A 14842-nucleotide genomic window follows, 5' to 3' on the forward strand; every position below is an offset into this window, starting at 1 on the left:
CGTAAATAAAGTTTTATTCAAATATAATAATGGATGAAAAAAAAAAAAAAAAAGAAAGGGGGGAAATATAATGATGGTATCATGGTGCGTGAGATATGTAAAAATAAATAAAAAAAAAAAGGAAATAAAAATGGTATCAAACTAAGAATAAAAGATGTCATAGATGGCAGTAAAAATGAAACTGTACAGGTATCAATGATATAATAGTAGAAGATTTATATATGCGTATGTGTGTGTGTGTGTGTATGTACGTGTGACGGATAAGGGTAAATAATCCAAATTCAATCTACTTGTATAATGACGAGTATTTTTTTCTTCTTCTTCTGTATGTATGATTTGTTGGCATGTTAAGCATATGAATTGAGTTGATTGATTGTGGTATCATAATAATTGTTCAATTTGCTGTAGAAGAAGGTCGAGAAGATATCTTGTTAGGTAACCATGGTGATTGTTGCTGACTAGCTGCATGTGATAATAAACGTTCCAAAGTCACTTCATTCAAAAAAGTACCTTCTGTAGCCGCTTTTCGTAAAACAAGTGTCAAATGTCGCATTTGTTGATTCACTTGCAAAGTATGATCATTTCTCTTTTTCAAAAGTGCTTGTTGTTGTTCATTGGTATCATCCCATTTCTTTCGTGCTTCCATATAAAGACTTTCCTTTCGCTTGAGTTGAACAATATCTTGTTCCGCAATGGCTAATTGTTCGCGTAATCTATCATTGTCTTGTTTCATGGTGCGTTGGAGTTGTTTTTTATCTGCTTTCATTTGATCTATGGTGTTGCGCAATTTAGTGACCACTTGTTCTGCTTTGGTACGAGCTAGAGCCATACTGTTGGTCGATTGGGTATATTTACGTTTCCATTCTTGATTTTCAGTTGTGAGCCTTTTCAATTTGCCTTCATATTGTAATCTGATTTCCTTGATCTGACGTGATATGGCATCAGTTTGTTGTCGCCTTTGTAACCCCTTTGGTGGTGGTGGTGGTGGTGGTGATGGTGAGGGTGATGCGGCAGTATGCGGCCTTTGTTGACATTGAGGTTTACTTTCCAAACTGATGGCTGCTGGTTGCTGATCCTTGTTCAGTTGTTGAAGTTTAGTTGCAATATCTCTATTGTTGATTTCAATATCTCCAATGGCATAATCCCGTTGATATCGCATGTCGACAAGATGTGTTTGTAGGAGTTTAAGTTGAGCTTCATAATTGATGCGCATTTGAGTATATTCATCTTCCGATTTTTCTAGTTGGCCAACTAATTCTTGTTTCACCAAAAGATCTGCTTGTACCTGGTGTAGCATTTTTAGTAAATCTTTATTTCGTCGTCGACCCAAATTTCTTTTTCCATTGTTGGCTAGAGTCCAATAGGTTGAAGAGAGACGTGAGGTTGCAATAGAATTATCGGAATCATCGAGGAAAGAGTCGGTCCATGATAATGACTCTCGTTTGGTTGAGTCGGTCATAGATTGAGCTTTCGGTTCGTCGGCCCAAGCAGGTACTGACTAAAACGAAAGAATAAGATAAAAATAGTAAAGAAAAGTTAGCATGAAAGTAATATTTGTGAGGATAGAGAGAAAGGGACAATTCAATTATCACTTCCTTGTATTTTTTTTTTTTTTTTTTTTACCAAGGCTTGTATTTCGTCTTCATTGTTGTTGTTATTGTCATTGTCATCAATAGGTGACGCCAAGTCATGACATATTGTGTTCCCACTAATAGGCGAATCTGGTAATGTGGATGGAGAGGAAGGAGAAATAGAAATACCAGTAAGAGCATCCAGTTTGGAAGAGGAAGGCGGCGATAACGAAGTATTCATAAAATCAATACTTGAGGAATAAGAGGCGAATAAAGGAACGTCACTGTTGATTTTTTTATCATGTTGTTGTAGTTGTTTTTTTTGTTGCTGCTGCTGCTGCTGCTGTTGTGTTTCATCTGCTATCTGTGACTCAATATAAACAAAAGAATAAACTTTGTGTTTAAATACTAAAAATACTCACTTTATCCCTCTTTTTTTTTTTTCTCTTCTTTCTTATGTTACCTTTTGCTGAGACGTGTACATATCATTGTTATTTTTGTTGTTATCCACCTAAAGAAGAAATGGTAACGTTAGTAATGTATTATAGATATACATATCTATATATATATGCCTATGTATTCTCTTACCTTGAGAATAAAATCTTGATGATGATTTCCCATTTCCGTTGTACTGCTGTCGCCATCATTGGTGTCACTATCCAAAAAATGCCATAGTTCATCCAGATCGGGTAAAGTCGATTCGTTCATTACTGTTGTATGTTTCCGTACTGATTTCATTCTGTGTCCAATAGGTAAAGAATGTTTTCTTTGTTTAACTGTTCGTCTTGTACCAGTATGTGCGCCACCAGTGGAGACAGAACCCATTCGCATATTTTTATCCAAAGTTGTTTTTTGCCGTCGATGTGTTGGACTATTACTACCAAACCGACCGGGGACAGCCATTGAAATTGAAGGTTCATGATCAAAAACATATTTACGATTGGAGTAACTTTTGGAAGAAGTTGTTACCGACGGATGTTGACCGATGTGATAACGTTGCTGAGTTTCCAGATGAACCAGACGATTATTTGCTTCAAGTAATTCAAATTTGAGATCTTGTATATGTTGCAGATAATTTAAAACTAGAGGTTGGACCTGTACAGGATTGTCAATATCCGAGGATTCTTGTTGTTGTTCTTGTTGTAATCGTAGGGTATCACGTTCACCTTGTACTTGGATCAAATCCTTTGATAGAGCATCGGCATGAGCTTTGACCCGAGCTAATTCCGCTTCCATCGCACGATAACCGTCAGATATACCATAAGAACCATGGTTTTGTTGATGTTTGAGATCCAGTAATTGCATTTTCAACTTGATCATTTGACTTCGTAAATAAGAGACTTCTTCAGGGCTACCTTCATAATCCACGTTAATTTCTACACGGTTTTGAATATTCCTGGCACGATTGGCATATTTAAGAGTATTGAGAGTTTCCATATAATCGGATGGACTAGGACTAATACAAGCTAACATTAAGGTATGACTATTTCCACCAAGACTATCTTGAATTAATCTTGTCAATTTGCTATCACGATAAGGAATATGAGATCCGCATTTTGAATGATCACCAAGAGCCGAAATAACATTTCCAAGTGCTAATAAGCCAGTATTGATAGAAATACTTTCTTTTTGTCTTTCACCCAAGGCATTGGTTCGTTTGAGCTGCAATAATAATAATAAAAAAAAAAAGTGAGTTAATTATGTTGTTTTTTTTTTTTTTTTAATTCCTGAATTTTACACGTTCTGATCCTGCTAAATCGACAAAATGAAATTTGGATACCAATCGTTTGACAGGTACTTGTTGATTATCCAATGGATCACCTTGTTCACATATTTGTTGTTTCAAAGTAATGGAGACGATAGCATGAGATCTTGAGGAAGAGGAATTCATATCAGTAGATCCAGTAGAACGGCACATTGCACCTTTTCGGATATGACTAGGAAAATAAAATTAAATAAATAAATAAAAAAAAAAAGGTTAATCATTTTCATAAGAATGAATATATTCTACTAACTTTAATAATTCAGTTGAGCTTTGCACATGAATTTCACGTACACCTGTCCAATATATTTGTCGATGACCATCTTCACGTACAGCAGGATGAACAGTATCATCCTTCTTGTTTTGGCAAAAGAGATCGATAATTTCTTCATTGTAGAGTTCCAGAAATGATACATATATTTGATAAGTAGTTGTGCTTTCCCTTTCCCCTAATCGTTCAAATAGTATTTTTGCAAATCGTTGGATGATTCCTAATGACAAGAAAGGTATTAGACAATAAAAATTTGAAGATTTCAACATTTTTACCTTCAGCATCACGGTTAGGTAGAGGTTCTACACCAGTTCCAATACTATAAGTTTTCCCAGAGCCAGTTTGACTAAACGTTCCAATATAAAAAAAAAGAAAATGATATTCAATAAACAAAACTTATCATATATATATATATATATATTCATACCCATAAGCCAATACAGTAGCATTGTTTCTAGGTAATAAATAAAAAGGAGAGAAAGAGAGGGAGAGTTAGTAATAAATGGGTAAGTTTTACTCGGAGACACATAGAGACTTTACCCTTCTAAAAAACAATCCAAAAGAGGTATGATGCTTGTTGTAAACAGTTGATTTTGGTCAGTTTGTGGAGGGAAAACATGATCAAAAGTAAATGCCCTGTCAGAACCAAGAAATATTTGAGGTTCATCTTTGGCATAAGTAATACAGTCGGTAGGTCCAGTAGTTTCTTGCTCCTTTTCTGACAAAGGACGGATTCGTAACGCTACCCTATGAATAGATACTATTAATGATAAAACAAAAAAGAAAGAAGAAAATAATACAAACCAACTTTTTTTTTTTCTTTATAAACATTTACCTAACGGCAGTTGTTTCCATTGACCAAAAAAAGAGAGAACAGTAAAAAAAAAAAAAGAAAAGAAGAAGAAAAAAAAAAAGATAAAAAGTAAAAAAAAAAAAAAAAATAACAATCTGTGTAGTAACAAGCAACAAATGAGACTGAGTTGTAAATTAGGTACAGAAGGGGTTCCCTCATCAAATTATAAAATCGAACATATTTCCAATTTTTTCATTCTTTCCTTTTCTTTTTTTTTTTTTTTTTTTTTTTTACATTTTTTAAAATATCCATTATGAATTCATCTACACGATCATCATCTTTATCATCTCTTGTTAAACAATTCTTTATATCGATATCACCTTCTACAAATAATAATCGTAAATCTACTCAATCCAATGATACCACTTATGCAAGTTGTTTATTTCAACAAGAATATGTTTCTTTTCCTTCATTAGATGATGATCAAGATAGAATGTACAAGGATCCTACAAGATTTATGGTGGAATCTAAACCAGTATTATGCTAGATAAATATCTTTATTATTTATATTTCCCAATCGTTATATTTATTTCCCCTTCACACTCTTTTGTATATACAATTTTATATCAATATCTATATATATCTCAAAATGAATAAAATATCCTCGGATGATTATATGACAACCTTAGAAAGTGATGTATTCGTGACAAACCCTTCATCTCTCTGATGAGTATTCCTTATCACCTGAACCACTTTATTTTTTTTATGAATACCCACCATTAGTCACATGATGTCTTTTTGGTCTTGTTCAACCATCATGATTTTATTTACCCAATAAATGTCAAAATATATATATTTCCCCATTTACTTTTATCTAAATAAGGAACACCATTCCTTGTTTTAAAAAAAAAAAAAAAGAAAAAGAAAAAAGAAAAAAGTTACTTTCAATGAATAATATTATTAGCCATCATGATAAAGGAAGTCATCCTAAGGAGTGATAACTTTGAATCCTAACGTCATTATAAATGTCATCATTCATTGTCATCGGTTCATTATCATAAGAATCATCACCCTTATAAAAAGAAATTACTATTAAATCATCCATGTAGAAATATCACCGGAATCATCATAAAAACTGTCTTTTTTCTATCACTCACCTGCTTTTGCATGATTTTCTAGCTTATGAACTCCGCAAAAAAAAACTTGAAGGTTGTGCCAAGAAAAGAAAAAGGGAATGAAAAACAATAAGGGAATTTCATTCTCATTTTGGTTATGCCTGCCATCTTGTTGCTACACAGGGGATCCAGAGTTTTATATTTCAAAATAGGTCCATTTCTTTTTTTTTTCAAACAAGGTTAAATAAAAAAAAGAGATCTTCATCTATGTATCACTTTTCCTTCTTTTTTTTTCAAAATCTATATTTACATTATTTATCTATCTTTATATATATTTTTGACTTGAACATCATTCTAATCTGTCAAAAAAAAAAAAAAAATAGGCTTACGTTCCTATTTTTCTCTTTTTTTCAAACTCCAGATGAGTTTCTTCCCACTCCGGAACCAATTAAATAGGACGATTACTGGCGATCCATTTTCCCGTCCAACCATCATTTCTTTTCCATTTAAAGATAAACGGCAAAAAAATTTTCGTTTTCCCTTTTTCTTTTTTTTTTTTTTTTCCTTGCTTTTCCTTTTTTTTTTTTTTTTGACATTTCTGGAACCATAGAACATGTTAGGCAATCGGTTTCATGATCCTGGTACACCTCCACCTTTGGACTTGCCTATCATTGGTTCTCTTGGTGAAAGTACCGCTTCTGAATTATCATTGACAGACGAAATATCATCAGCAAACGAAGAAGATAAAGAACGACAATCCGTTACACCCCGACTGATATTTCCCACGAATGACAACAACAACAACAACAATACTTCTTCTCCACGAAGACCAAGTCATGCTGACCATGCCCTTGCTCTTGTTGAAAATATGACAACTAAAAAGAAAATATCCAAAACCAGAAGACATTCTACACGAACAGGTGTTTTGGCCAACTTGCTCAAACTGAAAGATGTTCCAAACAAATCACCACCATCAGATACTACCATCACTTTGGATCCTGTTCGACCTGCCTTTAAACGCCACTATTCATTACGTCAACAACATTTGCGACCACTCAATTCATCAAGGCTTCTTTTAGAATCTATGGGGAGATCCACTCAATCAGCAAGGAACTCGGGTTACTTTGATGACGACAATGATGATGACATGGACAAGGCTGAATTAGGTTCTTACCATCTCAATTCGGTGGCGCAAAGGATGCAAATTACAGCGGATATCGCCGATATACTGGAACGTCAAGACTTTATCATCAAACTTGGGAAATCATTGGTACGTACTGGAGCTCCTACACATCGCATAGTAAGTGGAAAAATATAATTATATATATATATGAAGATTCATAAAAAAAAATCTTTTTATTCTAGGAAGCAGCCATGGAAACAACAAGTAAACGATTGGAAATTGATGGAAGTTACTTTGTATTACCGGGATTAATTATGGTTAGTTTTGGTGATGTGGAAACTCATACATCAGAAACACATTTGATCAAATGTTCCAAATCCTTGGATATCTCAAAATTAGCCAAAGTAAATGATATTGCTCACAAGGTGGCTAAAGGGAAAATCGATGTATCTGAAGCATCTACTGAATTGGATGATATTAAGAATTCACCTCCTACTTGGAATGTATGGTGGACTTTGGTTGGTTATACTATTTCATCTGCCTTCATTGCTCCACTCTTCTTTGGTGGTTCCTGGACTGATTGTTGGGTTAGTGCATTATTTGGTTTAGGAGGTAAACAAAAAAAAAATCTTTTATTTATAACTAACCTTTAATGTTATCTTGAATGGTTTTTTTTTTTAGTTGGTTTGGCTACTTTTGTTTCTGAAAGAATACCAATGTTCGGTAACGTGTTTGAAATGGTAGTGACGATTGTAGTGTCATTGATTACATTAGCCATCAATAATCATGTTTGTTATTCTGCTGTGGCTTTATCAGCAGTGGTGGTTGCGTTACCAGGTAAAAAAAAAAAAAATGAAAGGTGATCTTCCTTCATCTTTGCTTATCCTTTCTTTTCTTTTTTTTTTCTCTCTCTCTCAGGATACGCACTCACTTCTGCCGTACTAGAACTTGCAGCGAAGAATCTATGTAGTGGTGCAGTGCATTTGATTTATGGTATCATGTATGTCATGTTTCTAGCGTTTGGTATGGGATATGGTAGTACGATCTGGTCCTTAACTCATCCTGGTGTTGCTGTTATCTCAATGCAGGCATGTTCCAAACCTGTGGATCCCTATTGGTATTTCCTCATGTTACCCTTGACTTGTTTTGGTATCTGTATCTGTTTCGGTGCCAACATGCGACAATACCCTATCTTTACATTCAATGCTGGTGTAGGCTTTGTAGTTTATTACTTTATGAACAAACTAGTTGGTGCCAACTCCATCATCACTCCAAGTGTCGGTGCCTTTGCTCTAGGTTTAACTGGTAATATTTATGGAAAGGTGACAAAACAACTGGCCTTTGTTCCTCTTATGGGTGGCATCATCATATTGGTACCTGGCAGTTTAGGTAAAAAAAAAAAAAAAAAAAATCAATGAATTACTCATTTTTTTTTTTTTTTGATGATATAGGTGTCCGTGGTGCCGTCTCATTATTCGAAGATGGTTCTAATAACAGTGCAAGTGGCATGTTTGCATCTCAAATCATAGGTATTGCACTTTCTATTACCCTTGGATTATTCTTGGCCAATATGTGTGTGTATCCATTAGGTAGAAAACGATCTGTATTTTTAGGATTTTAGTCTTTTTGTTTTATATCTTCCCTTTTTTATACTCTTCATGTATTTTACCCATTTTTTTTTTGATCTTTTGTATTTTTATCATTTTATTCTTCACTACTTATTCATCATGTATGTATCATTCCATCATCATTCAATCATAGAATAGATATCATTTTAAACTATGTTTAGAAATGCATTGCTTTTTATTGAATTTCATGTCAACTAATAAAAAAAAAAAACGATTCCACTATCATACACTACTATCACTAAACTAATTATTATTGTTATCCTTTGGTTCTTGGAAAGAAGATTCACGTTCTGCAGCATTCACCAAGTCTTTAGTGATCTGTTCCTTCATTGAATGAGCATCGTTACTATCGCTAGGAGAAGTGGGTGTATTGGAGGGCTGTCGTTTATTGATCGAGTTGTAAATAGTCAGTGCCTATACATAAATAAAATAAAAATGTGAATCTATGCTTTTTTTTTTTTTGATCATGATTTAATATTTTCATTACCTGAGATACCATGGAGGCCGCATCATTGGCTGCAGCAGGTACAATCAAAGTAGTTCCTTCCTTAGCCATTCTTCCAAATGCCTCCACATACTTTTCAGCCACAGCCATAGACACAGCATCATGACCATGTTGAAGAGCAATTGCCTTGGAGATATTTTCAATACCCCTTGCCGTTGCTTGTGCTCGTAGTAAGATAGCTTCCGCTTCACCAGATGCCAAATTCACTTGTTCTGCTTTTTCAGCTTCAGATCCCAAAATTGTTGCTTGTTTTCGTCCTTCGGCAACATTGATCGCTGCTTGTCTAGCACCTTCAGATTCTAGAATTTGAGCTCGTTTTGTTCGTTCTGCTGATACTTGTTGATGCATAGATTCCACAACCTTACTAGGAGGATGAATATCACCTAAGAAAAAAAAAATCATTATTCTTACTGTTTAACATTATCATCATCATCACTTACGGATTTCATAACGTAAACACCTGATACCCCAATCTTCAGCAGCAGAGTTGATGGCAAGTACGATATTTGAATTCAAATGAGCACGCTCAGCAAGAGTCTTGTCCAAAGTCATTTGTCCAATTTCTGCACGCATGGTAGTTTGAGCCAATTGAGTAATAGCAAATTCCGCATCTTCCACACCATAAGAAGCTTTGAAGGGATCCACAATTCTGAAATATAACACACCATCCAATTCTAATGTAACGTTGTCTATTTTCATAAAAAAAAATAAATAGAATATATTTAGTTTGTAATGTTAACACCGTCCAAATGCTTATCACCACTTGTTCTTTTTTTTTTTTTACATCCTATTTACCTTGAGTAATGGCACTTTGACTTGGTACTTCAATGGCGGTTTCCTTGAGACTCTTAACATATTTGATACGGTCAATGACAGGCACAAGAATATTCAAACCAGGATCCAACATACGATGGAATCGACCCATACGTTCTACTATCCAAGCTTCTTGTTGAGGGACAAATTTGATAATCTAACAAAACAAGGAATAAAGATGAGTAAATTTCTTTTTTTTTTTTTCCTGTGATGTTGATCATGTTCATAATATATAACAAAGGTTAACTTACAGTATTGCGTGGCAGTGATTTCCGTTCGTTACCCCAACTTGATCCAGAACCTACAGGACTACTTCCATATTCATAATCATTGTTGTATCCATAACCACCATAGAACGCGACTCGTTGAGAAATAATAGGTGATACCTACATGATAACATTAAAAAAAAAAAGGTCAACATGTCAAGTGCGTGACATTAAAAATAAACAAAACTTATTGGACAAATGAATCTTTTTACCTTGAGGGATGTACGTAATAAAGAAGTTGCAAGTTGATTGGTTCTCCTTACAGACGTCAAAGATGAAGACTTTAATAGACTATTCATGCTAATATGTACTATGTCAATTTAAAAACCAAATTGGGAATAAAAAAAAAAAAAAAGAAAACAAAAAGAAAAGGAAAAAAAAAAAAGGGGAGCTTCCGGTATTTAAACGATACAACATAAAATCACACTAGAAAGAAACCGGCATTCGCACTCCGTCATAAAGAAATTGACTCATCCTCAACTATGGCCGGAATCCATTGTTTTGAGTTTTTGTCAAACAAACGTATTATTATCTTAAAGTTGGATTCAAAGAAAAAAAAAACCATTATTTTATGGGAATAACATGTGTTTATTGAAGTAGATCTATTCACATTATAGTGAGATAATAATAATAATAAAAAAAAAAAAACTAATCTCTACAGTATGAATATGTCGATTCATTGTCCATTAGTATTGAAGATCATATCTACCATTGGATCATCTATTATAACACCTTGGATGTTGTCAGTTATGGTTCAATAGAGTCAAATCTAGGATATTGTTCTTTCACTTTTGTCGTCAGAGCTTATATGGCATCGCATGAATTTCTCTAGCATCAACTCCGCTTCATAGTTGCTCGAATGACGGATGCAAAGTACTTTCTATACCGAAATGCATAACGACGAAGTTATGTTTGATGAAAATAAAAAAAAAAGGTTTATTCATAAGATAAACTTCAATTTCTAAGTTTTCAGTAATAGCGGATGGAAGTAGAGAGGATAAAATGGTAATAATAATAGTAAATCATGAATATTATTCTAACAACAACATTAATAATAAAAGTAGACGATAAACAAAAAAAAAAAAAAAACATCTTTATTAGAAGTTTTATATACAGAGAATCGTCACTGTTCCAATTTTGTCGGGTAATACTCATATAACTATAGTATGGATTCTAAATCTATATCCTGGTATCATCGTATGCCATTTGTAGTCGAATAAATGGATGATATCAACGAAAATTGGATGATGGATGATGAATGACATGTAAATGCATTTGTTGATAGTATAGTGACCAATAAGTAGGAGAAAATGGGGAGATAATCAACAAATTCAATGTATAAAAAAAATCAGAACGGTTCGGTGGACAGGTGATAGAGAGATAATTTTGTTTTTTCAATTTTGGCAATACCCATCATGGTATGATATAAAGCATATGATGCCTATATAGCAAAAAAAAAAAAAAATCGAATAGTAAATCATTTTAATCTTTTTCACTTTTTATTTCATGTACTTACATAGGCATCCTTTGCGGCATAATCAATTTGTTTTTCACTAAGTTTTGCAGTATTCCAATTACTTAACCTTACAGATCCTTTTGGCATGTTTGTTCCCAGCTATACAACAACACAAGAAGAAAAAAATCAGAATCATTCTATTTTTTTTTATTGGATTTATTTGTTGACTTACAAAGATACCAGTTAAAGCACGAAGAGATTTACTTGTAAATTGCTGTTCTGTAGGTGATTGAGCCATTGCCAAGGTAGAGATAGGTCGAAGATCCAATAAACCATCCGTAAGCACATTAAAGTCCCTGTACAATTTAACACCATCACCCCGAATATTGACACCTGCTTTATAAAGTGAACGATCTACAAGAAATTTTCGTAATACATCCGGTAGTCCTATACCAAAAAAGAAAAAAAAATATATAAGTACAATTCTCTCTTTTCCTTTTTTTTTTTTTTGTTTTTATTTTTATTATTAATATCATTACCATTCATTTGAGATACTTGTATAAGAAGGATAGTAGATGCACCGCAGATTTGTATTAATCCAGTTTTGTTTTCAGGTGCATATTTTCGGAAAGTAGGTCGCCATTCCATATCCAAACCAAACACAGATTCTTCACTATTATAACAAGTTAAGTTTCCAACACAAATATAATATTTATCTAATATTACCTGATCATTTTTGACAATGTTTCATCGGCATCTTTCTTCGATTTTGTGCAAATAAGAGAATAGTGAGGAGGAAGTTCAATAAGAGGTAGACCAGTCAGGTATAGTTCCAGTGGTGAAGGTTCTTTTTGGTAGAATGCTTTTCTTATCGGCTTTGGTAGAGATACTTTCTTTACTGTCTGGCTTGGTTTGAACTTGTGTTGATGATGATGTACTTGACTAGCTGGTATGACTTGTACTGTTGTTTGCCTATAAAAGTAACATTCAAAAAGAAGAAGAAGAAGACGAACGGTCAGTCATCTCAAAATGAATAAAATTCAGGTCTAATCATATACTTTACTTTGAAGCTGGAACATTTGTACTGAATGACCTTTCAGTTGTGAAGGATAAATGTTTCCATCGCTTAGGAATAGGCAGTGAAGGAAGCAATCTAGCTTGATCTTCAAGATCGAGGCAATTGTTCGATTGTTTTAGTTGTGTATTCGTCAAAGATGTAATCGATTGGCTAATAGACTGTTGAGATACTGTTGGCTCCATAAAGATTCTAGGTATAGCGAAATAAATACGATGACGATAACAATGATTGGATAATAAAGCTTTACTGATCATAAAGGTAAAGGATAGAAAAAGAAAAGGAACAAAGGAGAAAAGAAGACAACAACAGAAAAAAAAGAAAAGTCCAATGTCGGTTGTTGAATAAGAATATTTTATTTTGGGTCAATATATATAAAGAAAGTATAAAAGAAAATAATGATACAATAAATAATATATGATTCCTATATAGCTAAATGAGTTCTACAAAATTAGCAGGGAACTATAATAAATAAAATAAACATATATATTTATATATATATTAGAGAATCTTTTATCACGATGGATATAATAATTTTTTTTTTTATATACTTACAATTCCTTTTCGAGATCCGATTTCACCTGTCCACCAATCTTGTTGCGTTTCTGATTTCTTGACAATCACAATGGTATCACCCTTTTTAAATGGAAGATCACCAGCTTGTTGACCAGCAAAATTGAAAAGAGCACGAGCACGTGGTTTTCCATCAGTAATTACTGGTCTATTGTTAGAGTTAAATGACGAATTTCCAGTAGGTGTTGTATCAGGTAATCCTAATATATCATCATCACGTTCACCGAATCTTGGAGATGATTGTTGCCATCGATCTGTTGTACTGGATGATCGAGATCTTCTACCATAATCCATAGTCCCTAATCCACCACCACCACCACCAGTTGCCATACTTTTAACTGCTGCTCTACTGAAGGTTTGTGATCGACCTAATCCATTGGTTCCATTTGATGCATTATATCCACTGTCAAAATCTCGAGTATCATAATTGTAACTACTATTGTTTGGTTGATGATATCCTTGTTGTCTAAAATCGTAATAACTATTATTATCATATCGGAATCGATTATCCAAAGCCTGATATAGGGAGGATGCTTCGCTTGGAGGAGGAACACTACCACCCAATAGGTCACGCGCCTTAACCTTGTATCCATACATCTTGGCATTCGCATCAAATCTCTCCATAATAACTGATCCTTCAAGTGACACACCAGCAAATAATCCACGAGTTTTACTATAAGAATAGATAGCCGCTACACTTTTAATAGATGCAGTTCCTGATGCTTCTGCATTTCGTCCGACAGGTCCAGCAGCCACTATGATATAATAAGAAAAAGGAAAGAAAAAAAAAATATGAGTCATAGTCATATATGAAATAATAAAAATCATACCTGAAATATTTCCACCTAAAGTGAGATTTCCAAAACTCATGAATGCCTTGACAGCAGCTTGAGTTTGTAGTACCATCACAAAATCAGTCAATTCTCCACCTAATATAACAAAAAAAAAAAAATCAGTCAGTCAGTCAGTCAGTTCCATCCTTATTGTTTCGATCCATCCAATATGATAAGTCAGCACCCCTCCTTGGCTCTTGGCAAAATTACCTATTTGGCCACCAAATCCCATTCCTAAAGTACCAATGGCCGAAGGTGCACTCCAAGCTATATCCGAAAAGTAAAAGAAGAGAAGATGAATAATATGAAAAAAAAATTTCTAATCTGTCTATATACTACTCTTATTTTTTTGGGATATTCAACTTACAGCCATCTGCTAGTCTAAATAAACAATAGATGATCAATAACTTATTGACAACTATTCCTTTATTATTTATTTATTTTACCTTGCAATAACTAAACCAGAACCTGCTCGTCCACTAAACAAAAAACCACCTTTGAGCACAGTCAAGATAGCAAGACCTTTGGCATTACGAAGAATACCACTAGGAATTATTTTATCTAGACCTTCACCGGGATCTATTCATTTAAAATAAATAAATAAAAAAAAAAAGAAATATTGTATATGCATTTAGAAACTCCTTTTTTACTTTTTTTTTTTCCAATTAAACCATTTCCGTAGTTTTAATAATATGCTTACCAATAAAAGAATTGAGAATTCTCGAGGCTTTTCTACATTCACCTAAAATATAGAAATAAGTTATAAAGGTTCTGGTCTATCGTATATATTACTTACTTCCCAAACTGGCGGGTAAAGGAGAATTGAATGGCATTGATAAGTATTGAGTATAAAGAAAAAGAAGGAAAAAAAAAGAAAAAAGTATAAAGAAGCGGGAAAAAAAAAAGAGCAAAATAGGATTTTTCCATAAAGTTTTAGTTTCTGCTTGTTGACTCGCTGAGTATGAAACGCTTGGTCAGGGAATACTGAAATGAACTAGATTGGTGGTACAAAAGTAATAGATAGTCGCGTTAAAGATGATCATATTACAACATCCTTG

General features: G+C 33.6%; 5 protein-coding genes across 5 annotated transcripts; 1 reads left to right on the forward strand and 4 right to left on the reverse strand.

Moving 5' to 3' along the window:
- Positions 1-38: 38 nt before the first annotated feature.
- BX664DRAFT_385319 (P-loop containing nucleoside triphosphate hydrolase protein) lies at positions 39-4491 on the reverse strand. The gene is made up of 10 exons (XM_051549245.1): positions 4440-4491; positions 4145-4351; positions 4032-4058; positions 3880-3950; positions 3587-3824; positions 3310-3508; positions 2160-3233; positions 2035-2082; positions 1624-1935; positions 39-1498 (listed from the first exon to the last, which is right to left on the reverse strand). Exons 1-10 carry the CDS (start codon positions 4457-4459, stop codon positions 395-397), a joined length of 3300 nt encoding a protein of 1099 aa, XP_051399548.1. The 5' UTR covers positions 4460-4491; the 3' UTR covers positions 39-394.
- Positions 4492-6659: 2168 nt separating this feature from the next.
- Positions 6660-8256, forward strand: BX664DRAFT_263647 (uncharacterized protein; the record flags this gene model as incomplete). Its single annotated transcript, XM_051540778.1, has 5 exons — positions 6660-6812; positions 6878-7247; positions 7317-7472; positions 7554-8024; positions 8087-8256. 5 exons carry the CDS (start codon positions 6660-6662, stop codon positions 8254-8256), a joined length of 1320 nt encoding a protein of 439 aa, XP_051399549.1.
- A 170-nt stretch (positions 8257-8426) lies between these two features.
- BX664DRAFT_385321 (uncharacterized protein) lies at positions 8427-10187 on the reverse strand. Its single transcript, XM_051549246.1, has 6 exons — positions 10060-10187; positions 9833-9967; positions 9564-9738; positions 9209-9457; positions 8751-9151; positions 8427-8677 (listed from the first exon to the last, which is right to left on the reverse strand). Exons 1-6 carry the CDS (start codon positions 10144-10146, stop codon positions 8507-8509), a joined length of 1218 nt encoding a protein of 405 aa, XP_051399550.1. The 5' UTR covers positions 10147-10187; the 3' UTR covers positions 8427-8506.
- Positions 10188-10950: 763 nt separating this feature from the next.
- Positions 10951-12708, reverse strand: BX664DRAFT_331183 (ribonuclease H-like domain-containing protein). Its single transcript, XM_051545088.1, has 6 exons — positions 12367-12708; positions 12030-12275; positions 11843-11976; positions 11536-11750; positions 11364-11462; positions 10951-11288 (listed from the first exon to the last, which is right to left on the reverse strand). The coding sequence occupies exons 1-6, from the start codon at positions 12633-12635 to the stop codon at positions 11196-11198; spliced, it is 1056 nt and encodes a 351-aa protein (XP_051399551.1). The 5' UTR covers positions 12636-12708; the 3' UTR covers positions 10951-11195.
- Positions 12709-12710: 2 nt separating this feature from the next.
- BX664DRAFT_331189 (uncharacterized protein) lies at positions 12711-14675 on the reverse strand. Its single transcript, XM_051545089.1, has 8 exons — positions 14581-14675; positions 14485-14526; positions 14231-14363; positions 14152-14165; positions 13995-14051; positions 13782-13880; positions 12934-13706; positions 12711-12840 (listed from the first exon to the last, which is right to left on the reverse strand). The coding sequence occupies exons 1-8, from the start codon at positions 14615-14617 to the stop codon at positions 12811-12813; spliced, it is 1185 nt and encodes a 394-aa protein (XP_051399552.1). The 5' UTR covers positions 14618-14675; the 3' UTR covers positions 12711-12810.
- Positions 14676-14842: the final 167 nt, after the last annotated feature.

This window comes from Halteromyces radiatus (genome assembly GCF_025201355.1).
Source record: "Halteromyces radiatus strain CBS 162.75 chromosome Unknown BX664scaffold_4, whole genome shotgun sequence".
NCBI lineage: Eukaryota > Fungi > Mucoromycota > Mucoromycetes > Mucorales > Cunninghamellaceae > Halteromyces > Halteromyces radiatus.

Excerpts from the sequence above, each read along its gene's own strand:
- BX664DRAFT_331189 (XM_051545089.1), bottom strand. The coding sequence starts at position 14,617 with ATGCCATTCAATTCTCCTTTACCCGCCAGTTTGGGAA. Across the intron at positions 14,364-14,484 it reads AATTCTCAATTCTTTTATTG|ATCCCGGTGAAGGTCTAGAT; the intron begins GTAAGCATATTA and ends TTAAATGAATAG. Across the intron at positions 13,881-13,994 it reads GGGATTTGGTGGCCAAATAG|GTGGAGAATTGACTGATTTT; the intron begins GTAATTTTGCCA and ends TTGTTATATTAG.
- BX664DRAFT_385319 (XM_051549245.1), bottom strand. The coding sequence starts at position 4,459 with ATGGAAACAACTGCCGTTAG. Across the intron at positions 4,352-4,439 it reads ATGGAAACAACTGCCGTTAG|GGTAGCGTTACGAATCCGTC; the intron begins GTAAATGTTTAT and ends ATCTATTCATAG. Across the intron at positions 3,234-3,309 it reads ATTTAGCAGGATCAGAACGT|CTCAAACGAACCAATGCCTT; the intron begins GTAAAATTCAGG and ends TTATTATTGCAG.
- BX664DRAFT_385321 (XM_051549246.1), bottom strand. The coding sequence starts at position 10,146 with ATGAATAGTCTATTAAAGTCTTCATCTTTGACGTCTGTAAGGAGAACC. Across the intron at positions 9,968-10,059 it reads TATTACGTACATCCCTCAAG|GTATCACCTATTATTTCTCA; the intron begins GTAAAAAGATTC and ends GTTATCATGTAG. Across the intron at positions 9,152-9,208 it reads GTGTTTACGTTATGAAATCC|GTGATATTCATCCTCCTAGT; the intron begins GTAAGTGATGAT and ends TTTTTTTCTTAG.
- BX664DRAFT_331183 (XM_051545088.1), bottom strand. The coding sequence starts at position 12,635 with ATGATCAGTAAAGCTTTATTATCCAATCATTGTTATCGTCATCGTATT. Across the intron at positions 11,977-12,029 it reads ACATTGTCAAAAATGATCAG|TGAAGAATCTGTGTTTGGTT; the intron begins GTAATATTAGAT and ends TTGTTATAATAG. Across the intron at positions 11,751-11,842 it reads ACAAGTATCTCAAATGAATG|GACTACCGGATGTATTACGA; the intron begins GTAATGATATTA and ends TTTTTGGTATAG.